At 36.7% G+C, this 25,851-nt stretch overlaps 1 protein-coding gene across 5 annotated transcripts in view; it reads left to right on the top strand.

Moving 5' to 3' along the window:
- C2CD3 (C2 domain containing 3 centriole elongation regulator) overlaps window positions 1–25,851 on the top strand; it is a 155,550-nt gene that overhangs the window by 5,086 nt on the left and 124,613 nt on the right. For 4 of the 5 annotated variants that reach the window (XR_012094068.1, XM_038005474.2, XM_038005475.2 and 1 more), the window contains exon 3: window positions 4,567–4,724. The exons of the other annotated variant lie outside the window; for it this stretch is intronic. Coding sequence is in view for 3 of the 4 variants with exons in the window: in XM_038005474.2 (XP_037861402.2) it covers window positions 4,567–4,724 (158 nt within the window). In the remaining variant the exon portion in view is untranslated. The remainder of the gene's footprint in view (window positions 1–4,566; window positions 4,725–25,851) is intronic. 5 annotated transcript variants of the gene reach the window in all.

The raw sequence follows: 25,851 nt of genomic DNA, 5'->3' as shown, positions 1-25,851 counted from the left end.
AGCTGGGCATGGTGGTGCACACCTGTAGGCCCAGCTACTTGGGAGGCTGAGGTGAGAGAAATCACTTGAGCCCAGGAAGTCAAGGCTGTGGTGAGCCATGTTCATGCCGCTGTACTCCAGCCTGGGTGACAGAGTGAGACCCTGTTTCTAAAAAAGAAAGAAAACAACAGAAAATGAAGAGATAAGACATCAGTTCACAAAAGTGTGTGCTCTAACCAAAAACTTGGAAAAAGTGTGCTATTTCTTAACCTGTGTGGTAGATATTCGCGTTATTATTATTTTATTTACTCCTTTGTGTACATATTTAACTTAAAATAATATAAAATGCAAAAAGTAAAGTAATGAATATGTTGTCACATATTAGCATGCACTATATTTTTTTCTCAAGACGTTTTTATTACACTCAAGATATTAAGACAAGTATAAAAAACCTTGTAATTAGGATACTGTATGAGTCAAAAAAGGAGAAGTCACTACTGTATGAAGAGATTTACAAATGAGTAAAATATATAGGCTGTACCAGTATTAACATTTGAAATGAAATGGGATTGCTCTTTTTTTCTAGGCTGGAGAGCGGTAGTAAGAACGATTATGTGAGTTCCTCAGATAAAAATAACAATTTAAAAAAGAAGGGGAAATGTATCGCATCTTACAGTTTTTGAAATACTTTCAAGTCTATCATCTTATTTGATGTTTAAAATCATTTTATTTATTTCTTCGTATCTATTTTATTTTATTTTTGAGAAAAGGTCTCTCTCCGTCAGCCAGGCTGGAGCGCAGTGATGCGAGCACAGTTCACTGTAGCCTCAACCTCCTGGATTCAAGCAATCTTCCCACCTCAGCCTCCTGAGTAGCTGGGAATATAAGCAGATGCCACGACATTCAGCTAATTTTTATATTTTTTGTGGAGATGAGGTCTCACTGTTGTTGCCCAGGCTGGTGTCAAACTTCTCTACTCAAGTAATCCTCCTGCCTTGGCTTCCCAAAGTGCTGGGATTACAGGCAAGCCACCATGCCTGACCACTTTCTTCATATCTATTTTACCTTATTTTAAACAGAAGTTAAGGCAACTGCAAAAACATGTTAAGTACAGATTTCTGTTTAATTAATGAGAAAACCTTTACATTTTAAATCTTCATAACTTTTTGTTTACAGAAAGTGAAAATACAATAGGAGAAATAAGATGAAGCCTCTGCAGAGCACTAGAAAGCATGCACTGAGGCCCTGTACATTTGCAGTGGGTATTATCCTGATTTTCTGAATGATGAATTTGAGGTTCAAAGAGTTAAAAGTGACTAACCCAAGGTTACCCTGGCACCAACCCTAAATTCAGGGAGGCATTTAACTCCAAAATTATTAATACTTCTATTATATTATACTGCCTTAGAAAATAGAAGGATTATAGGATTCTGAGATATGCCTCATACTCTTACATCTTTCTTCCTTTACCCTTTGTTCTGTTGCAGAAAATAGCAGCCATATAAATGTTTGGAGCACGGAACGACTAGAGTAGAAACTGAGAAAATTATGACTGCACTACATGATTTTTACCTCTCTTTGATCAGATAGGATTCAGTTAGTTGGAATGTGAAAGACAAATGGGAGTAGGAATAGTGCTGAACAATAGGGGTTCTAATTCCACAACAAATGAAGTATAAAGGTCAGAAGTCTATTAAGAATTAAGCTTTTTGTCCTAGAAGTGATGAATAGTGTAGTGGACCTATAATTAAGCGTAGTGGACTTATAATTGGATAGAAATGAGTTTTAGCCCAGTTCTGTCAATTTAAAGCTGCGTGAACTTAGGAATATACATGATGTTGCAGGGCCTCTTTTATCCCCAAATGAAGACAGAAACACCTGTATCATAGGGTTGTTAAGAGAATTAACGAGATGTGGAAGAGCCTGGCTGTTAGTAAATACCCAATGAATAAATGTTAGTCCATTTCCCTTATTCTACATATGTATACCATTTTATAGTCTACAAAGCACTTTTATATTTATTTGCTCATATGACTTTTAGATATCCCCATGAGTAGTGTATTAGTCCATTCTCATGCTGCTATAAAGACTTAGCTGAAACTGGGTAATTTGTAAAGGAAAGATGTTTAATTGACTCACAGTTCCACATGGCTAGGGAGGCCTCAGGAAACCTACAATCATGGCAGAAGGGGAAGCAAACACGTCCTCACATGGCAGCAGGAGAGAAAAATGAGTGCCCAGCAAAGCGGGAAGCCCCTTATAAAACCGTCAGAGCTCATGAGAACTAACCCACTATCATGAAAACAGGATGGGGAGAACTGCCCTTGTGATTCAGTTATCTCCCCCTGGTCTCCCATGACATGTGGGGATTATGGGAGTTACAATTCAAGATGAGATTTGGGTGGGGACACAGCCAAACCATATCAAGTTGTTACACAGGGACTATGATATGTCAAGTAATTTGCCTAAAGTCATTTAACAACCATTCAGCAACTACCATGTGGGAAGACACTGTACTAGTGTTCTGCTTGCAGTAACCCCAGTTCCTCACACAGCAGTGATGCAAATGTTATGAGCCTACTTTACAGACAATGATGGCTTATACAGAAATAGCTTGTGAATATTGCAGTCAGAACACAATCACAGGTCTTCTAATAATAATTCCTACATGCTTTTCACTACATTATTGAACAAATGGTGAAAACGAACCATTTTCTCAACTTTGGTTAAGAAAATACTCAGAAGTTAAACTGTTCTGAAATGATCTTAGATTCCATATGCATACATTATATTTCTTCTCCTCTGGGCATGAAGGTATTAGTCTTAAGTGACTAGTTAAAGACGATAGTCAAGAAGTTTATTTTCATTTTTCTTGGTTCTAAGTGCTCTCAAAAGCTCAGTGCTCCAGATATAACCCAAGAGTATGCAATTAGATACTCCTGGGAGGCAGGGACCAACCCTTGCAGCTATGCAAGGGCAATCCTTTGTCCATTTCAGAACTAGAAATGATGAGAATGAAAACTGAGATTTGTTGCTCTGTGTGTCAAAACCAAAGCCTGAGTTCTCGGCAAATACATTTAACAATACTCTTTTAAGGCTATTTTTCTTATCAAATACTTGCTATGCTAAATATTTTTGTTCAGTTGATTTATTTTTTCCTCACTGTGTGGTATTTGTCGTTCTTCTCTAAATCTTTATTGTTCTTTTGATCTTGGGTTCATACTCCTCTATGCCCAGAATGGCATGATAAGTGATTATTTGAAATTAAAATAATTTAAGTTAAATTACTTTGCCCAGATAGTTAATTGTTATCTCCGTTGTAGTTTTTAAATCAGTTGTATTTTCTATCAGTTGTATCACTTTTTTTATTAGGAAATACATGCACATGGTAAAACCTTTTTTTTTTTTTTTTTGAGACGGAGTCTTGCTCTGTCGCCCGGGCTGGAGTGCAGTGACCGGATCTCGGCTCACTGCAAGCTCCGCCTCCCAGGTTCACGCCATTCTCCTGCCTCAGCCTCCCGAGTAGCTGGGACTACAGGCGCCCGCCACCTCGCCCGGCTAGTTTTTTGTATTTTTTAGTAGAGACGGGGTTTCACCGTGTTAGCCAGGATGGTCTCGATCTCCTGACCTCGTGATCCACCCGTCTCGGCCTCCCAAAGTGCTGGGATTACAGGCTTGAGCCACCGCGCCCGGCCGGTAAAACATTTTAAAGGTATGAAAGGTTACCAGTCTTTTGTGTGTCTTTACACAAGAATATATTTACTTATAAAATATATTCTATACTAATAAAAGCTTCTTTGCATAATTCCTTTTATTTACACAAATTATATATATATATATAGTTAGCACTTTTTTTCTACTTAGCAATTCATCTTGGATGTTGTTCCGTATCAGTATAGATAGAGCTACTTATATTCTTTTTATTACTTTATTTTTCACCATTTTGCTGTTGTAAAAAAAAATGCAGCTTATTTAATATTCTGGTACATAGATCAATTTACAGTTTGTAAAATAAAGTTTAAGGAGTAGGCTTGCCTTGGTGGCTCATACTTGTAATCCCAGCACTTTGGGAGGCCAAGGTCAGAGGGATCACTTGAGGCCAGGAGTTTGAGATCAGCCTGGGCAACACAGTGAGACCTTGTCTCTATAAAAATAAAAAAAATTACCCAGTATGGTGGTGTGTGCCTCTAGTCTCAGCTACTTGTGAGACTAGGACAGGAGGATCACTTGAGTCCAGGAGTTCGAGGTTGCAGTGAACTATGATTGTGCCAGTGTACTCCAGCCTGGGTAACAGAGGGACCCTGTCTCAAGAAAAAAAAAAAAAACCAGAGTAGAATTTCATGGAAAAAGGATATGTGCTTTTCTACTTTTTTATGTTATTACTAAATTGCTTTCGGGTTAGCCATCCTATTAGCAACATATTAAAGTACCTAATTTCCCTCACTTTCACCAATGCAATGGTGTTACCCAACATAAAATATTTTTTTCAAGTTAAAAAGCTTTTCTGCATATACCCCTCTACGCACTTCTTAAAAAAGAAAATAAAAGTAAATGAAAAATATCCGTGTTGTAATTGTTTCTGATTAGATATGGCTGTGCTGGTGCTGGAAGTAATCACCAAACTTGACCATCTTCCAATTGGTAGAGTTCAAATCAATGGACTAGCTCAACTTTCTCCAACCCATCAAATCAATGGATTTTTTACCATTGTTTCATCAACATCTAAGAAACTTGGAGAACTCCAGGTAAAAATATATTTTAATTATTTGCTGCATAGAATAAACTTTTTGGGCAGAAATAGTTGAGTCTCTTTGTAGAATGGATAGGTCCATGGCTCCTGTATATCATGCTAGTTTCCACCTCATGCCTTTGCTCATGTTTTTACCCAGTAGACCTACTTTTGTTTCCCACTTATCCAAATCCTCTTAGTGCCTTAGTGCCATCTCAAGTTCCGAGAGACCTTCACACCTCCTACTGCATTCATTCTTCTTGTGCTCTTTTTTACATTCATAAAAGCATTAATTATATAATCCTTGTTCAGTTATAATTCTACATAGTTTCCAAAATTGTTTATTAGTAGGCTCTCTTTAATTCCTCTTACTTTTAGTTTCTAGATTCCCTGAGAGGCAAGCCTTTGTTTTCTGCTTTCTTTGTTTTTCCCATAGCTTATAATATAGTACCGAAAATAATTGCTTGTTTGACTCATGTAAGTGGTATCTTTGATGTATTCATTTATTGATTCAGCTTACTTTGTAAATTTTATTTCTAATTAACACATAATGCACATATTTTTAGAGTACAATGTGATGTTTAGATACATGTATACATTGTGTAAGGATCAAATCAGGGTAATTAGCATATCCATCATCTCAAACTTGTATTATTTTTCTTTGTGGTGAGTCCTCTCTTCTGGCTATTTTGAAATATACAATTCATTGGTGTTAACTGTATTCACCCAACCGTACAATAGAACACCAGAATTTATTCCTCCTGTCTGTACCATAGTACCCATTGACCAACCTCTCCCCATCCTCCCTCCCTGGTACCTTCCCTAATCTTTGTTAACCACTATTCTGCTCTGCTTGTATGAGATCTACTTTCTTTAGATTCTATATGAGTGAGATCATGCAGTATAATATTTGTCCTTCTGTGCCTGGCTTATTTTATTTAACATAATGTCCTCCAGGTTCATCCATGTTGTCACAATTGGCAGGATTTCATTCTTTTTTATTGTAAATAGTATTCCATTGTGTATATATACATTTTTTAAAATCTATTGATTTGTTGATGAGTGCTTAGGTTGATTGCACATCTTGGCTATTGTGAATAGTGCTGTGATAAACAGAGTATCGGTATCTCATTGACATACTGATTTTATTTCCTTTGAATATACAGTCATGCATTACTACTAATGATGGGGATGTATTTTGAGAAATGTGTCCTCAGGCAATTTCCTCCTTGTGCAAACATCATAGAGTGTAATGACACAAGCCTAAATGGTATAGCCTACTATACACCTAGGCTTAGGGTATAGCCTATTGCTTCTGGGCTACAAACCTATATAGCATGTTACTGTACTGAATACTGTTGTAACACAATGAAGACGATTATAACACAATGGTAAGAATTTGCATATCTAAGCGTATCTAAACATAGAAAAAGTACATAAAAATAACAGTGTAAAAGTTAAAAGATAGCAGTATAAAAGATGAAATAACAGTATAAAAGATAAAAGATATATACCTATATAGAGCAGTTATGGATAGAGCTTACAGGACTAGAAGTTGCTCTGGGTGAGTCAGTGAGTAAGTGGTGAGTGAATGTGAAGGCCTAGGACATTACCATATACTACTGTAGACTTTATAAACACTGTACACTTAGAAGACTACACTAAATTTACAAAACAATGTTGTTCTTTAATAATAAATTAACCTTAGCTTACTTTAACTTTTTTTACTTTATAAACTTTTAATTTTTTTTTAACTTTTTGAATCTTTTGTAATAACACTTAAAACACAAACACATTTTACAGGTATGCAAAAATATTTTTTGTATCCCTATTCTATAAGCTTTTTTCTATTTTCAAATGTTTTTAACTTTTTAAACATTTTTGTTAAAAACTGAGACACAAACACACACATTAACCTAAGCCTACACGGGGTCAGGATCATCACTATCACTGTCTTCCACCTCCACATCTTGTCCCACTGGAAGGTCTTAGGGTCAGTCACACACATGGAGCTGTCATCTCCTATGATAACAGTGCCTTCTGGAATACCTCCTGAGGACCTGCCTGAGGCTGTTGTACAGTTAACTTTGTTTTAATAAGCAGAAAGACTACACTCTAAAATAAAAAGAAAAAGTATAATATAGTAAATTGTAAACCAGTAACATAGTTGTTTATTATCATTTTCAAGTATTATGTATCATATATAATTGTATGTGCTATACTGGCAGTGCAGGTTTGTTTCCATCAGCATCACCACAAACATAGAATAATGCATTGCGCTACCACATTACAACACTACAGCCACTAGGCGATAGGAATTTTTCAACCTTATTATAATCTTATGGGACCACTGTTGTATATGCGGTCTGTCATTGATGGAAATGTTGTTACCTGGTGCATGACTATATAACAAGTAGTGAGATTGCTGGATCATATGGTAGTTCTACTTTTAATTTTTGTGAAGAACCTCTATACTATTGACCATAATGATTGTACTAATTTACATTCCCACCAACAATACATGAGTATCCCTTTCTCCACGTCCTCACCATCATTCGTTACTTTCTGTCTTTTTTGATAGTAGCTATTCTAACTGGAGTGAGATGATATCTCATTGTCGTTTTGATTGGCCTTTCCATAATCATAGTGATGTTGAGCATTTTTTCTTTTTTCTTTTTTCTTTTTTTTTTTTTGGAGATGAAGTTTTGCTCTTGTTGTCCAGGTTGGAGTGCAATGGCGCCATCTCGGCTCACCGCAACCTCCACCTCCCGAGTTCAAGTGATTCTCCTGCCTCAGCCTCCTGAGTAGCTAGGATTACAGGCACGTACCAACACACCTGGCTAATTTTGTATTTTTAGTAGAGGCACGGTTTCACCATGTTGGCTAGGCTGGTCTTGAACTCCTGACCTTTGGCCTTCCAAAGTGCTGGGATTATAGACGTGAGCCACCACGCCCAGCCCTGTTGAGCATTTTTTCATATGCCTATTGACCATTCGTATGTCTTCTTTTGAGAAATGTCTATTCAAGTTTTCTGTTCATTATTTAATCAGAAAAAAAAATGTTTTGTTGCTGTTAAATTGTTAGAGTTTCTTATATGTTCTGGATATTAACTCTTGTCAGATGCCAAGTTTGCAAATATTTTCTCCCACTCAGTGGGTTGTCCCTTTGCTGTGTTGATTGTTTCCTTTGTTGTGCAGAGCTTTTTAGTTTGATGTACTCCCATTTGTCTGTTTTTGCTTTTGTTGCTTGTGCTTTTGAGGTCTTACCCAAAAAATCCTTGCCTGAACCAATGTTATGAGGCATTTCCCCTGTTTTCTTCTAGTCATTTTATAGTCCTAGATCTTACATTTAAGTCTACTCCACTTTTAACCTTTTTTGGGGGGGTATGATGAGAGGAGTCTAGTCTTATTCTCTTGCATGTGGGTATTCAGTTTTCCAGCACTATTTATTGAAGAAATCAACTTACGTTTTTTTCATACACTGTTACATGCCATAACTTAGGATATACAGAGATAAAAGATGGCCATTTCATTTAATTTTCCAGAACCCTGTGTGATACATATTATGTGATAGATATGCATGAGAAACTGGGAAAGAACATAGAATGGTCCCTCTTCTGTGGGGGACTCATTGGGAGCACTTTCTAGAAAATTCTGAATATTCAAACCCCTTAGAAATTCCAGGGGTTATACCTTGTCAATTGTATTCTAAAATGTGTAGAGAAAATGAAATACTAAATAAGAAAATAGCCTAAAAAAGATAAGGAAAGAACATATAACATTACCAAATGTAAGCATTTATTAATATTATAAAATCATAAGCATATAATTTTGTCATCAGTGGAACAGATTCCAGAAATAGATTCGTCTAACTGAAAAAAAAAATTAACATTTATTGTATTTATCCTATTCTCATTTATAATATATTAAATGTTAAAATAGTGACACTTTATATTGATGACTTAATGGTGAAGTGAGTCTAGTTTAGTCATGCTTTTCTGTTGATGATATAAATTTGCATCAGGACTGCCAAACAGTTTGACATTGTGTTTCAAAAGTCACATGAATTATTGTATATCATTTACCTCAGTAATTCCACCCCTGGGAATTTACCTTAAGTAAATACTATGAAAAGAGAAGGAAGTTATATGCTTCAGTCTAGTAATGGAAATACATTTTTAATATTGGGAAAATGAAAACAATTTATTCAACAATATTAAAATTATAGTCTATTTGTGGAAACTTTTATATCCATAGAAGATAAAATTACATAGTTATGATTGTGTACCAGCTGAAAAAATGATTTTGGATTGATGACAAAGGGAAATTCAAATTTACATATGTGCATATGATCGATGACTAGGGGGAAAATGAAATCGGGAGTAGTACAGGGTTTTGGTAAGGTGGGTTTTCTTTGGGGTTTTTTTGAGACAGATTTAATAGTAGTGATGATTGTAAAAACCACTGAATTGTATACTTTAAATGGGTGAATTGGCTGGGTGTGGTGGCTCACAGCTCTAATTCCAGCACTTTGGGAAGCTAACACGGACAGAAGCTGTTACCCAAGCTGTAGTGCGGTGGCGCTATCTCCGCTCACTGCAATCTCCGCCTTCTGGATTCAAGCAAGTCTGCCACCACAGCCTCTCAAGTAGCTGGGACTACAGGCGCATACCACCATACCTGGCTAATTTTTGTATTTTTTGGTAGAGACGGGGTTTCACCCTGTTGGCCAGGCTGGTCTGGAACTCTTGACTTCAAGTGATCTGCCTGCCTTGGCCTTCCAAAGTGCTAGAATTGTAGGCATGAGCCACTGTGCCTGGCCACTAGGTAAGGTTTTATATTTTTCTTTTTCTTTCTTCCTTTTAAGAGAAGGGATCTCACTATGTTTCCCAGGCTAGATTCAAACTTTTGGGCTTAAGCGGTTCTCCTGCCTCAGCCTCCTGAGTAGCTGGGACTATAGGTGTGCTCCATAGCACCTAGTTTTTTAAAAAAATTAAGATATAATCCACATACCGTAAAATTTACCTTTTTTTTTTTTTTTTTTTTTTTTTTGAGACAGGGTCTTACTCTGTGCCCAGGCTGGAGTACAGTGATGCAATCTTGACTGACTCTGCCTCGACCTCCTGGGCTCCAGCGATCCTCCTATCTCAGCCTCCCTAGTAGTTGGGACTACAGGCACACACCACCACCCCAGCTAAGTTTTTGTTGTTTTCCGTTTGTTTGTTTTTTGAGACGGAGTCTTGCTCCGTCACCAGGCTGGAGTGCAGTGGCACGATCTCAGCTCACTGCAACCTCCACCTCCTGGGTTCAAGTGATTCTCCTGCCTCAACCTCCTAAGTAGTTGGGACTACAGGCGTGCGCCACCATGCCCAGCTAATTTTTTGTATTTTAGTAGAGACAGGGTTTCACTATGTTGGCCAGGATGGTCTCGATCTCCTGCCCTCGTGATCTGCGCACCTCGGCCTCCCAAAGTGCTGAGATTACAGACGTGAGCCACCGCACCTGGCCAGTTTTTGTATTTTTTGTAGAGACAGGGTTCTGCTACGTTGTCCAGGCTGGTCTGGAACTCCTGAGCTCCAGTAGTCACCTTCCCAAAGTTCTGTCCGTGTCAGCTTCCCAAAGTGCTGGAATTAGAGCTGTGAGCCACCACACCCAGCCAATTCACCCATTTAAAGTATACAATTCAGTGGTTTTTACAATCATCACTACTATTAAATCTAGAACATTTTATCACCCCAAAAGGAAACACTGTACCCAATACAGCCACTCCTTGTTTCTCTCTTCCCCCTCCCTTGACGACGACGACTAACCTGTTTTCTGTCTCTATGTATTTGCCTGTTCCAGACATTTTATACAAATGGAATAATATTTGTGGCCTTTTGCGATTGGCTTTTTTCATTTAACGTAATGTTTCTAAGTTTCATCCATGTTATAGCATGTATCAGAAGTGCATTCCTTTTTGTGGATGAATAATACTTGACGATATGGATATATCCCATTCTAAAATTGATAGACATTTGGATTGTTTTGACTTTTTGACTATTATTAATAATGTTGCTATTAGCATTCATATATCAGTTCTTTTGTGAACATATGCTTTCAGTTCTCTTGGATATATGCCTGAAAGTGGAATTGCTGGGCCATATGGTAACTCTGTTTTTAACTTTTTAAGGAACTGCCAGACTATTTTCCAGAATGCCTGCACAATTTTTTGTTCAATTTAAATATCAATTCATACAACAATATTTGTGTATTTTTTTATTTGCAGTCATTGGGTTTGTTGAAGAATTGTTTTTAATAGAGTAGTGGAGACTTTTGTCAAATTTTGAATGACTGAGGAGTACAGAAATAAGTCGTGGTTACAGTGAAGAAACAGAAGCTATAATTAAAGATTTGTTTCCTCTCTTGTTCCATTATCTTGGAGCCTATGGAGGCCTGCCAGGAACAGGCCTTAAAGGCAAATATGTCTAGAAGGCTGTTGTCAAAGACCATTTTTGCTGACTATAAGCAGGGTCTCTGGAACCAATAGGAACCCCAGCTCTTCTTAAAATTGAAGGTGTTTATGCTTCACCAGCCTTCTAAGTTTTTGACCACTCTTTTACATTTTTGCCATTCTAATGAGTATGTACTAATATCTAATTGAGATTTTCATTTGTGTTTCCTGATGACTAACGTGTTGAGTATTTTTTCATGGGCTTTTTGGCTATTCTTTTATCTTCTTCAGGAGTTCACAGACTGCAAACCCCAAGCCAAATCTGGCTCATCACCTATATTTGTAAATAGTTTTATTAGGACACAGCCACACTCATTCATTTATATATAGTCTATGTGGCTTTTATGCCTAACAGCAGAGTTAAGTAATGAGACCATATGGCATGCAAAGCCTAATATATTAGCTCTTTGGCCTATTCATAGGAAAATGTATCAATCCCTGATACTTTCTGTGGATTATTTGTTCAAGGTTTTTGCCCATTTAAAAAATAAGTTTATCTTTTTTAGTTTTGAGAACTTTTTTAACATTAGGCCTATAAGTATGTATGTATGTTTGTATATTCCCAGCCTTTGGCTTCTCTTTTTCTTTTCTTTTTTAATAAGTAGAGACTTTATTTGGGCCCAACTTGAGGACTGCAACTCAGAAGCATAAATGCAAGTTGCCCTGAATATATACTTCCTTTGTTTTTTTTTGTTCTTCCTTTATTTTCATGATTGTGTCTTTTGAAGAACAGAAGATTTTCTTTCCATGAAATCAGGTTTATCGATCTTACTGTTTTTTTGTTTTTTTTTTTTTTTTTTTTTGAGGCAAAGTCTCACTCTTTTGCCCAGACTGGAGTGAACTGGCACTATCTCGGCTCACTGCAACCTCTGCCCTCCAGGTTCAAGCAATTCTCCTGCTTCAGCCTGCCTAGTAGCTGGGATTACAGGAGCCCACCACCATGCCCAGCTAATTTTTTCATTTTTTTTTAGAGATGGGGGTTCACGATGTTGGCCAGGCTGGTCTGGAACTCCTGACCTCAGGTGATCTACCCACCTTGGCTTCCCAAAGTGCTAGGATTACAGGTGTGAGCCACCATGCCCAGCTGTCGATCTTACCTTTTATAGTTTATGTTTTTTATAAACTTAGGCCTACCTAAGAAATCTTCCCCTGATTAGGGGAAGGTTGCACAGATTTTCTCCACTGTTTTCCCCTAAGATTTTTATAGTTTTGGCTTTTACTTTCAGGTATAATTCATGTCTGATTAATTTTTGGGTATACCTGTAATATGAAATAAGGTCAGGATTTATTTTTTTTGTAATTGTATCTGCTTGTTCTGTCATTACTTATTGAAAAAATTTTTTCCCACCCCATTAAATTTTGTTTGAATATGATCAATTGATTATATATGTATGAGTCTATTTCTGTTGCATTGATCTATTCTGTTGCATTGATCTGTATTTCTTTTTGTTTTTAATGGAATCCTTGTTGCAAGTTAGTATTTCTGTCCTTAGGATAGTAACACTGTATTACTGCAGCTTTATTGTAAACCTTGAAATAAGATACTCTGAGCCATCTAATTTTGTTCTTTTTGAAAATATTTGTCTATTTTAACTTCTTTGCATTTCCTTATAAATATTCGAATCAGCTTGTTAATTTCCACAAAAAATGTCTGCTGGGATTTTTATTGATACTGTAGAATATACAGATAAAATTAAGGGAATTAAGTTCTTAGCAATATTGAGTCTTCCATGAACATGGTATATTTCTCCATTTGTTTAGCTCTTTAATGTTTTTCTACAATCTTTTATACTTAGCATCATGCAGGCTTGCATATATTTTGATTTATCCCAAAGTATTTATGCTTTTTGTTGATTCTTGAGAATTTTCTGTATAGACAATGATGTCATCTGTGGATAAAGACAGGTTTACTTCTTTTCTAATCTATATGCCTTTTATTTCTATTTTCTTGCCTTATCACACTAAGATCTCCAGTATAATGTTGAATAGAAAACATATTCTTCCCTCCTTCTTTCTTTTCATAGGAAAACATTTGGTCTTTCACTTGTTTTTGTTTGTTTGTTTTGCTTTGCTTTGTTTTTAAGAGACCAAGTCTCACTCTGTCACCCAGGCTGGCATGATCATAGCTCATTGCAATTTTAAACTTCTGGACTCAAGCAGTCCTCCTGCCTTAGCCTTCTGAGTAACTAAGACTACAGGTGCACACTGTTTTTTAAAGTTTTTTTGTAGAGACAGGGTTTCGCTATGTTGGTGGGCTGGTCTCAAACTCCTGGCCTCAAGCAATCCTCCTTCCTCAGCCTCTCAAAGTGCTGGAATTACAGGAGAGTCATCATGTCTGGTATCTTTCACTATTAAATGTGATGTTAGATATAGGTTTTTCATATTTGTCCTTTATCAATTAGAAAAGTACCAAGTTTTAACAACACTTTTCCCAAATTTTCTGAGAGATTTCATCGTGGGTATTGAACTTTATCAAATGTTTTTCCTGTATGTGTTAGGATAGTCATTTGGATTTTTTTCTTTTGGTCTGTTAGTATGACCTATTTTATTGATTCATTTCTAAAAACAAAACCAGACTATCAGTCTTATGATGAACACTATGGAGTCATGTGGTATTAGCCATTTTATATATTATTGTGATTTAATGTTTCAGTGAGGATGAAATGAAACATTACATTTTTGTTCAGGAGGGATATTAATCTGTAGTATTGTTTTGTTGCATTGTCTTTTATTTAGATGCGAGGGTAATGCTGGCATAAAATGATTTTAGAAGAGTTCCTCCTCTGTTTATTGGAAGAGTTAACGTAGAATTGATTAAATGTCTAGTAGAGTTTACCAGTGGAGTTAACTGGTTTCTGGATTTTTCCTTATGGGGAAGGTTTTTAACTACCACTTTAATTTCTATAGTAGATTCAGGGCTTATGTAGGTAATCTTTCTTTTTGAGTGAGCTTTGGTAGTTTGATTTTCAAATAACTCATCCATTTCATTGAAGTTGTTGAATTTATTGGTACAGAGTTGTTTATAACATCCCTTTTCTGTCTTTAAACGTCTAAAGCAATTGTGATTATATCTCCTCTTTCATGCCTAATATTAGTAAGTTGTTTTCTCATTTTTTTTCTGGATCAGGCTGGATAGAAGTTTAACAATTTTATTAATCTTTTCAAGGAGCCAGCATGTGATTTCATGAGACTTCAAAGCATCTCAGACTGCTTGACATTTTTCTACCAGTGACTGAGTTTGTTTTTTTCCAGTCTTTTCATCCTCTGTGTATTTCATTTTATAGTTTCTATCACTCTATATTCAAATTCATTAATCATCTTGTACAGTATCTAACCTGCTTCTAACCCCATCAGTCGTAATTTCATTTCAAATATTTTCATCTCTAAAAGTTACATTTCCTTTTTTAATGTACATTTTCTTTTTTCTTTGCAGTCACATTTTCTTTTATATACTTAAGCATTAGGAGCATCTATATGATAGCGGTTTTAAGGTCCCATCAATTTTATCACCTATCATTTGGGGTCTGTTTCTATTGATTAATTGTTCTGTGGTTTTAGGGCATGTTTTCCTACTTCTGTTAAATTTTTTTTGAATACTGAACGTTGTAAATTTTATATATTGTGCACTTGGTTTTTTTCCCTCTTTAATGAGTGTTGTCAGCCAGGTGTGGCAGCTCATGCCTGTAATTCTAGCACTTTGGGAGGCCGAGGCAGTTGGATCGCTTGAGGCCAGGAGTTTGAGACTAGCCTGGCTAACATGACAAAACTCCATCTCTACTAAAAAAGCAAAAATTAGCTGAACATGGTGGCACGTGCCTGTAATCCCAGCTACTAGGGAGGCTGAGAAGGCTGAGGCAGGAGAATCACCAACCTGGGAGGCAGAGGTTGCAGTGAGCCAAGATCATGCCACTGCACTCCAGCCTGGGTGATGGAGTGAGACCCTGTCTCAAAAAATAAATAAATAAATAAATAAATAGTGTTGGACGCAATTCAGAAATTCAGGAAGACTTCTCAGTACTAAATACATGAGTTGCCAGATTGAAAAAGCCTCCTGTGGGCCAGGCGCTGTGGCTAATGCCTGTAATCCCAGCACTTTGGGAGACCGAGACAGGCGGATCACCAGGTCAGGACTTTGAGACCAGCCTGCCCAACATAGTAAAACCCCGTCTCTACTAAAAATACAAAAATTAGCTGGGAATGATGGTGGGTGTCTGTAATCCCAGCTACTCAGGAGTCTAAGGCAGGAGAATCGCTTGAACCCGGGAGGTGGAGGTTGCAGTGAGCAGAAATTGCGCCATTGCACTACTCCAGCCTGGGTGACAGAGTGAGACTCCATCTCAAAAAAAAAAAAAGAAAGAAAGAAAGAAAAAGTCTCCTGTGGAATTCGTTTGGATCCTGATTCATAGAAACCAACTGTAAAAAATCTGAAACCATCAGGGAAATTAGAATGTTGACTCAATTTTTGATAATTTTGAAGAATTGTTATTAATTTTTAAAATGTGATAATGGTATGGTGTTTATTTTTGTTAATGAGCCCTCCTATTATTAAAACTATATTTACAGAAATGGTATGGTATCTGGAACTTGGTTCACAATAATCCAGTAACAAAGCAGGGCTTGGAGAAGGTATAAATGAAACATGATTAGCCAGATGTGGATAATTGTTGAAACTGGATAATAAGTACCTGTAGTCATTATTTATATTTTTCTAATTTTGTATTTGTTTAAAATTTTTCATAGTAAAAAGCTTAGAAATTTGTTTTTGTTGTTGGGTTTTTTTTTTGTTGTTTTTTTTTGTTTTTTTTTTTGAGACAGAGCCTTACTCTGTAGCCCAGGCTGGAGTGCAGTGGTATGATCTCAGCTCACTGCAACCTCTGCTTCCCGGGTTCAAGTGATTCTCCTGCCTCAGCCTCCCAAATAGCTGGGATTAGAGGCATGTACCACCACATCCAGCTAATTTTTTTTTTTTTTTTTTTTTTTTTTAAGTAGAGACAGGGTTTCACCATGTTGGCCAGGCTGGTTTCAAACTCCTGGCTTGAAGTGATCCACCTGCCTCACCTCCCAAAGTGCTAGGATTACAGGCATGAGCCACCGCACCCATCCACAGAAACATTTTTCTTGATATCAATTTTTTTTTTTTTTTTTTTTTTTTTAACAAAAGTGACCATTAAGTACAACATAGTGGGTGAAAGCTGATTTTCAGCAAGTAATATCATTGTGACATTCTAGAACATTGAAAACAAAAACAAGATTCTATAAACTTCCAGATAACAAGAGAAACAGTCACACACAAAGAATTAAGAAGTAGAGTGGCTTCAGACTTCTCAAGAGCAACATTAGGGTCCAGAAGATAATTCAATAATACCTCTAGAATGTTGAATGAAAATGGGCTAGAATTCTCTCTCTCTAGGCAAACTATCTAGTGTGAGAGTAGAATGAAATTTTTGTATATACAAAGTCTCAAAAATTTGTACCTCTCCGACACTCTTCCTGACAAAGCAGCTGAAGGACTTTCTCTGCCAAACTGAGGGAGTAAACTTAAAAAGAAGACAAGGTGGGATATTGCAAACAAGAGATACAACACAAGAGAGAGCCGAAGAGAATCCCTTGATTTGAGGTGAAGCAACTGTACACAAGGCATAGATGGCAGCTGTTCCAAATTGTAGTATGTGCTAAGGCTCTGGGAGAGATTTCTCAAAAAAAAAAGTTATGAAACACCTAATGTGTCTGAAAATCTTAAGAGGAGAGAATTCAACAACTGGCAAAAAGTTCAGAATTGAATTAACAATAAGAACAATAAAAACAAAGCAAATGTTAGCATGCATCTATAGTCCCAGCTACTCAGGAAGTGGAAGCAGTAGAATCACTTGAGCCCAGGAGTTCATGTTCAGCCTGGGCAACATGGCAAGACCCGATCTCTAAAAAGAAAAAAAAATTTTTTTAACTAAGCAAATGAGAAAACAAGACAGCATTTTGGGAAAATGTTGTGCAGGAAAGGAAAAGTAATCAGTACATCTAATTGTTCAGCTATAAATGGAATACATGCTCATACTATAATTGTAGTTAGATCAATAATCAGTGTTTACTATACTGACACATTGGGAGGATGGAGGAAATAAGTGGATGTGGGATAGAGCTAAATTCTTATCTCCTGTATTAGAAAGTCAAAAGGTCATGCCTGGAAACTAAGTCAAGGTAACATTATCATGTTATTTGGAGCTGTAGAGGTAAATACCACAAGAATCAGGTATAGAAATTGAAAGTGGCTGCCTGTGAGGAAAGAGGAACGGTGTCTATGTAAGGGACTTGTTTTATGTAACAAGATTATAGAACTGTTTGAATCTAAATGTGCATGTGTTACATTAATTTTAAGATACTTTAAAAAGAAAAGCATGCAGTGAATGATGGAGCTTGAATTCTTGTTATACTACTGCTTTGCTGTCCCCAAGGACAGTATTGAGTTGACTAAGCATGGGATCTCTCCCGACAAGAGGGGTAAGTGTAGCCAGTAAGGAGCTGATAGAATGGAAGATGAAGGAAGAAAGGTGGCTTTACAGTGTTGCTCTGGAGGGAAAGATCAGGTTTGGTCAGACTAGGGAGTGAGGGACTGCAAAGAAGGTAGATATAGTTCATTACAATCAAGCTGATTGAGAGAGGAAGCTTTGTTGTATTCCATTATTGGTATAGATCAGATGTCAAAAAAAATAAGTGAGTCAAGCAGACTGGCCGTAAAAGAAATCAATTGCCAAAAATATATTCAGACTTTTAAAAAGTATTGAAAGTATCAAACTTATGCTATCATATAAGCATGTAACATAGTATATACACATATATAAATATATACACACATATCACACACATATATCTTATATGTATGTGTATATTTATGTAAGATATGTATGTATATATACACACGAACATATGATTATTTAAAGTTCGAAATTGGGAAACAGGAATACTTGACTATAGCTTTTTTCTTTTGAAGTCATTCATTTAATCTGGCTAGAAATGTGATACTTTTACTTCTATACTAAGTTAGTACCAAGTATTATGTATATGATGGGCATTACATCATTCATTTTTAAACCATTTAATTACAAGATTTAGTTTTTATTCAGTTCCATAACAGATCGTAACCATTCACAAACATGAGTATTTCCAAACAAAGGTAGAATCCTGGCAAAATAGTTTTGATAGTTAGGGTACTACTACTAAGACATTTGTAAAATTTAAGATTTCAACATCACAGTTAATCCTAAATATTGTACTGTACTTTATTAACCTCCATATGTTACACTTCCAGTATAAATTGAGAAAGGTAAGTTGAACAGTGTTAGTTTTTATAAAGCTTGAAACCAAAAAAATCTTTCTGGGATATCACTCTTCAGCTCTACAATTTTAGGAATGTATTTCATGCTATCAGTTTCATTTCTGGAAATCCTGTTTCAGCATGGAAAAATACAAAAAAGTAGGACAGATAGTTCCTTGCCGATAAAACTTTCCAAAGATACAGTCATCATGTAATGAGTAAATTGAATGACATATGGTTCCTTGTTAATGCCCTTGCAGATAAGCCATCAGGTTTTTTACATAGGCAGTAATGTCACTTAAAGTGGCCCTGTATTTGACCAGTCTGTGCTAGTGATCTGAGGCTGGGATGTCTCCTTGGACTGTAACATAAACCAAGAGACTTCTTTAAACTCAAGCTCGAAAACATTTTTTAGCACCATACCTTATACTAAGTCACCTAATATCCATGTACTGACAGGCTACATACTGCTTATCCAGTTTTTCAGGGGTGTTGTTGTCATTGTGATCGTTGTTGTTGTTGTTTAAGATGGGGTCTTACTTTGTCGCCCAAGCTGGAGTGTAGTGGTTAGATCGTGACTCACTGTAGCCTTGACCTCCTAGGCTCAAGTGATCCTCCCACCACAGCCTTAGTCTAGTAGCTGGGACTACAGGTACACACCATGACACCTAGCTAATTTTTGTATTTTTTTGTAGAGACAAGGCCTTGAGATGTTGCCCAAGCTGGTCTTGAACTCTGGACTTAAGTGATCCTCCTGCCTCAGCCTCTCAAAATGCTGGGATTATATACAAACAAATCTGGGATTATACAGGATTATACACAAATCTGGGATTATATATGTGAACCACTGTGCCTGGCCTGCCTTCCAGTTATCAAACAAAATATTGACCAAAGGAATTTATTTATTTTATTTTATTATTTATTTATTTTTATTTTATTTATTTATTTTTTTTTTTTGAGACAGAGTCTCGCTCTGTCACCCAGGCTGGAGTGCAGTGGCATGATCTTGGCTCACTGCAACCTCCGCCCCAGGTTCAAGCGATTCTCCTGCCTCAGCCTCCCAAGTAGCTGGGATTGCAGGCATCTGTCACCACGCCCAGCTAATTTTTGTATTTTTAGGTAGAGTTTCACCATGTTGGCCAGGCTGGTCTCGAGCTCCTGACCTCAAGTGATCCACCCACCTCGGCCTCCCAAAGTGCTGGGATTACAGGCGTGAGCCGCCGCGCCCGGCAGGAATTTATTTAATTCGCATGTTACTTAATATATGTGTGTGCATGTGTGTGTGTGTGTGTGTGTGTGTGTGGTTTGACTTTTAGCCTTGTAGACAAAGTAAATAAGACAGTAAATAGCTTTATGGTTATCTGTCTTTGCAAAGTGTTGCCACCTTGGATTTAGATTTTGAAACAACTTCATTGTCAACAAAGACCATTTCAGGATCATCATCCTTTGTCATCAGTCTTCAATAACGTTTTCAAGACTTTTTCCAGTTCAGAGAACTATATTTTCTTGATAATATGTGTCATGAGGATCACATCCAAAAATTTTTTGCTTGCATAAAGTTGTCATTGATACTTTAAATGGATACAACTCTTGGGAAGTTATTTTCATCTGTGTTCTCAGCTACAAAGAAGAATACCACAAATTATTTAACATTTTCACTCAATTCACCTTTTAAGTTTGCAGCCATACCACTAACATGCTGCATAACTAATTTTGGTTAGATATATATATGCAAATCATGCTATTATACACAAATTCTGCTGCATTCACAAAACATTCTTTTATAAATTTTACCATTGATAAGAAACTGACATCCTAAAGCTTTTAATCTTAATATGCAACTGCATTTCACAGGAATACCACTCATTATCTACTTTAAAAAAAAAAAAAAAAACCTGTTTAAATGTGTACTTTCTGTTTACTCAGTTTTCATTATTTGTCTGTTCTACAGGCCCATCATAATTCTTACTATAGTTTGTTTCCTGATGCTATATTTTGACACAGTCATATCTTGTTTGTGTATTTTACCATTAGAAATATTCTTGTTGTAGTTAAAATAAAATACAAAGACAAATTTCCAAATTTAAAACATTTTATTTGGGAAGCAAGAATTGCAATTCAGGACATATACACAGGTGATGGTCTTCAGTATGTTCAAAGAACAAAGAGAAGGTTGGGAGTTTTATTAGAAAGAAAAATTTTGGAGAAAGGACTTCCTATTCAATAAATGGTACTGGGATATCTGGCTAGCTATATGCAGAAGATTGAAACTGGACCCCTTACACCATATACAAAAATCAACTCAAGATGGACTGAAGACCTCAATGTAAAACTTAAAACTATAAAGACCCTGGAAACTAGGAAATGCCATTTTCAACATAGGAACTGGCAAGATTTCATGATGAAAACAAAAGTAATTGCAACAAAAGCAAAAATAACTGGGACAATTAAACTAAAGCGCTTCTGCACAGCAAAAGAAACTATCAACAGAGGCAACCTACAGAATAGGAGAAAATATTTCCAAACTATACCTCTGACAAAGGTCTAACATCCAGAATCTATAAGGAACTTAAACAAATGTACAAGCAAAAAACAACCCCATTAAAAAGTGGGCAAAGGACATGAACAGACACTTTTTAAAAGAAGACATACATGCGGCCAACAAGCATATGAAAAAATGCCCTATATCACTAATCATTAGGGAAGTAAAAATCAAAACCACAGTGAGAATGACTTACACCAGTCAGAATAGCTATTATTAAAAAGTCAAAAAGTAACATATGCTGACAAGATTGCAGAGAAAAGTGAATGCTTATACACTGCTGGTGGGAGCATAAATCAGTTCAACCGTTGTGGAAAGCAGTGTGGCGATTCATCAAAGATCTAAAAACAGAACTACCATTTGACTCAGCAGTCCCACTGCTGGTATTGTAAGAATTTGCCAGTAAAGTGATCTGGACCTGAAGATTTCTTTTTCAGAAGGTTTTAAGCTAAAAATTAAATTTAAAAAATAATTGTAACTTTACATAATTATACTTTTTGGGTACATACCGAAAGGACTGTAAGTTGTTCTGTCACAAAGACACGTGCACATGTTATGATCATTGCAGCACTATTCACAATAGCAAAAACATAGAATCAAGCTGAGTGCCCATCAATGGTAGACCATTAAGAAAATGTGGTACATACACACTATGGAAAACTATGCAACCATGAAAAAGAATGAGATCATGTCCTTTGCAGGACATGGATAGAACTGGAGGCCATTATCCTTAGCAAACTAACTCAGGTACAGAAAACCAAGCACCACATATTCTCACAAGTGGGAGCTAAATAATGAGAACAGATTAACAGAAATAGAGGAACAGTAGACACTGGGACCTACTTGAAGGAGGAGAGTGGGAAGATGGAGAGGTTCAGAACAAAAAACCTGTCGGGTACTGTGCTTAGTACCTGGGTAATGAAATAATCTGTACACCAGACCCCCAAGTCATGAGTTTACCTGTATAACAAATCTGCACATGTACCCCTGAACCTAAAATAAAAATTAAACATTTTTTTAAAAAAGAAAAACTGTACATACTGTGTTCCAAAAAAGCTTATTGGCACTAGAGAAGCTTTGGGGAACTGGCAAGCTCTTTTTGATGAGTGACCCTCTCATTGGTAGGTGAAACTGGTCTGAGAGTTAATAGCAGGCCATTTCTGCAGCCAGGCTTGCAGAGAATTGCATTCTTGGAGCAATCTATATACCCCTGAGTGCTTTTTTTCCCCTGGGCCCTCAGCTGATTTAGTTGGATGTGACAAGAAGGACCCAATTGGTATAATCAACTTTCACATTCTCTTCCACAAAGAAATATGCTTTTTTCTTTCATTTGTTTTGAAATTCATAAGTCTCTTGTCCTCTTTCACGAACACAAATATTTCACTTTCCTTTTGATTCTACTGTAAGAAAGACAGCAGCCTATAGCACCCATAGATATTAAGGAAATACTATGAACAACTCTCCACATATAAATTTGACAATTTAGATGAAATGAGCCAATTATTTGAAAACTGTAAACTACCAAAATTCACTCAAGATCAAACAGATAACCTGAATAAAGCAATAATTATTTTTAAATTTAATTTTTAGCTTAAAACCTTCTGAAAAAGAAATCTCCAGGCCCAGATCACTTTACTGGCCAATTCTTCCAACCATAAAGAAGAAATAACACCAATAACACAGTCTCTTCCAGAAAATAGAAAAGGAGAAAACACTTATTTTAAAGCCTGCACCACCTTAATACGAAAACCAGAGAGCAATATAAGAAAAGTATAAAACAATATCCTTAATGAACCTAGACTTAAAATTTTTCAACACAATTTTAGCAAATTGAGCCAGGCATGGTGGCATGTGCCCATAATCTCAGCTACTCAGGAAGCTGACGTGGGAGAATCACTTAAGGTCAGCAGTTTGAGACTGGGAAACAGAGCAAGACCCCTAAAATATATAAAATATAAATATATAAAATATATATAAAATAAATAAAATTAGCCTGATGTGGTGCACACCAGTAATCCCAGCTACTTTGGAGGCTGAGAAAAGAGGATCACTTGAGCCCAGGAGTTCAAGGTTACAGTGACCTATGATCACACAACTACAGTCCAGCCTGGGTGACAGAGCAAGACCCTGCCTCTAAATTTAAAAAAAAAAAAAAAAAACATTGTTAAATAGTTGGCTTTTTAAAAAATGCTGCATTGACCAACATGATTCTGAAAATTATACTTGCTAATTTTCTCTCTCTGATACTGATAGATGTTGTAGATATAGTAGATAATTGCAGGCAACTTATTGTTAAAGCAAACCTTGAGTCATTGCTGGAAGACTGATGAGTGTCCTTAAGGTTGTTCTCTTATGAAGAAATAAAGGGTATTCAGTTAGGAAAAGAAGAAGTCAAATTGTCCCTGTTTGCAGATGACATGATTGTATATTTAGAAAACCCCATCATCTCAGCCCAAAATCTCCTTAAGCTGATAAGCAACTTCAGCAAAGTCTCAGGATACAAAATTAATGTGCAAAAATCACAAGCATTCTTATACACCAGTAACAGACAGAGAGCCAAATTATGAATGAACTTCCACTCACAATTGCTTCAAAGAGAATAAAATACCTAGGAATCCAACTTACAAGGGATGTAAAGGACCTCTTCAAGGAGAACTACAAACCACCACTCAGTGAAATAAAAGAGGACACAAACAAATGGAAGAACATACCATGCTCATGGATAGGAAGAATCAATATCGTGAAAATGGCCTTACTGCCCAAGGTAATTTATAGATTCCATGCCATTCCCATCAAGCTACCAATGACTTTCTTCACAGAATTGGAAAAAACTGCTTTAAAGTTCATATGGAACCAAAAAAGAGCCCACATTGCCAAGACAATCTTAAGTCAAAAGAACAAAGCTGGAGGCATCACGCTACCTGACTTCAAACTATACTACAAGCCTAGAGTAACCAAAACAGCATGGTACTGGTACCAAAACAGAGATATAGACCAATGGAACAGAGCAGAGCCCTCAGAAATAATACCACACATCTACAGCCATCTGATCTTTGACAAACCTGACAAAAACAAGAAATGGGGAAAGGATTCCCTATTTAATAAATGGTGCTGGGAAAATTGGCTAACCATAAGTAGAAAGCTGAAACTGGATCCTTTCCTTACTCCTTATATGAAAATTAATTCAAGATGGATTAGAGACTTAAATGTTAGACCTAAAACCATAAAAACCCTAGAAGAAAACCTGGGCGATGCCATCCAGGACATAGGCATGGGCAAGGACTTCATGTCTAAAACACCAAAAGCAACGGCAGCAAAAGCCAAAATTGACAAATGGGATCTCATTAATCTAAAGAGCTTCTGCACAGCAAAAGAAACTACCATCAGGGTGAACAGGCAACCTACAGAATGGGAGAAAATTTTTGCAATCTACCCATCTGACAAAGGGCTAATATCCAGAACCTACAAAGAACTCAAACAAATTTACAAGAAAAAAACAACCCCATCAAAAAGGGGGAAAGGATATGAACAGACATTTCTCAAAAGAAGACATGCATACAGCCAACAGGCACATGAAAAAATGCTCATCATCACTTGCCATCAGAGAAATGCAAATCAAAACCACAATGAGATACCATCTCACACGAGTTAGAATCGCGATCATTAAAAAGTCAGGAAACAACAGGTGCTGGAAAGAATGTGGAGAAATAGGAACACTTTTACACTGTTGGTGGGATTGTAAACTGGTTCAACCATTGTGGAAAACAGTATGGCGATTCTTCAAAGATCTAGAACTAGAAATACCATATGACCCAGCCATCGCATTACTGGGTATATACCCAAAGGATTATAAATCATGCTGCTATAAAGACACATGCACACGTATGTTTATTGTGGCACTATTCACAATAGCAAAGACTTGGAATCAACCCAGATGTCCATCAGTGACAGACTGGATTAAGAAAATGTGGCACATATACACCATGGAGTACTATGCAGCCATAAAAAAGGATGAGTTTGTGTCCTTTGTAGGGACATGGATGCAGCTGGAAACCATCATTCTCAGCAAACTATCGCAAGAACAGAAAACCAAACACCACATGTTCTCACTCATAGGTGGGAACTGAACAATGAGATCACTTGGACTCTGGAAGGGGAACATCACACACCGGGGCCTATTATGGGGAGTGGGCAGGGGGAGGGATGGCGTTGGGAGTTACACCTGATGTAAATGACAAGTTGATGGGTGCTGACGAGTTGATGGGTGCAGCACCCCAACATGGCACAAGTATACATATGTAACAAACCTGCATGTTTTGCACATGTACCCTAGAACTTAAAGTATAATAAAAAAAAAAATTCTTCTTTGGAGTAAATGACATTTCATTAAGGTATGTGCATGTATCACTCAATAATATAAGCAAATGAAATAAAAAATACAAAAAAATAAAAAATAAACAAAAAAAGTTGTTCTCTTATGGATGTGAGAAGCATGTGGTACATTCATGGTATATGTGGATGGCGTGGGCTTTGGAAGAGGGGTGATATATTTAAGTGACAGAATGATGGTCTAGAGTTAGCACCAGAAAGGCAAAAGTTAACTTCCTTTAGCCTGGCAAGTGTAGGTGTTTTCTATTGGAAGAGACTTTGAGGAAATGGGGACATTTAAAGAAAGAAATGTTTCATTAAAGTGGTAATTTGTACAAAATATAAATTCTACAGGACTCAAGGGATTGGCAGAGGAGTAAGCACCAAGATGAATCATGACTGGGGAGGCGAATGATTGAGGTGGACAGGAAT

Source organism: Chlorocebus sabaeus, chromosome 1 (genome assembly GCF_047675955.1).
Source record: "Chlorocebus sabaeus isolate Y175 chromosome 1, mChlSab1.0.hap1, whole genome shotgun sequence".
Classification (NCBI taxonomy): Eukaryota; Metazoa; Chordata; class Mammalia; order Primates; family Cercopithecidae; genus Chlorocebus; species Chlorocebus sabaeus.
Note: the sequence above shows the minus strand (reverse complement) of the source record. Positions and strands in the feature narration are given on the sequence as shown.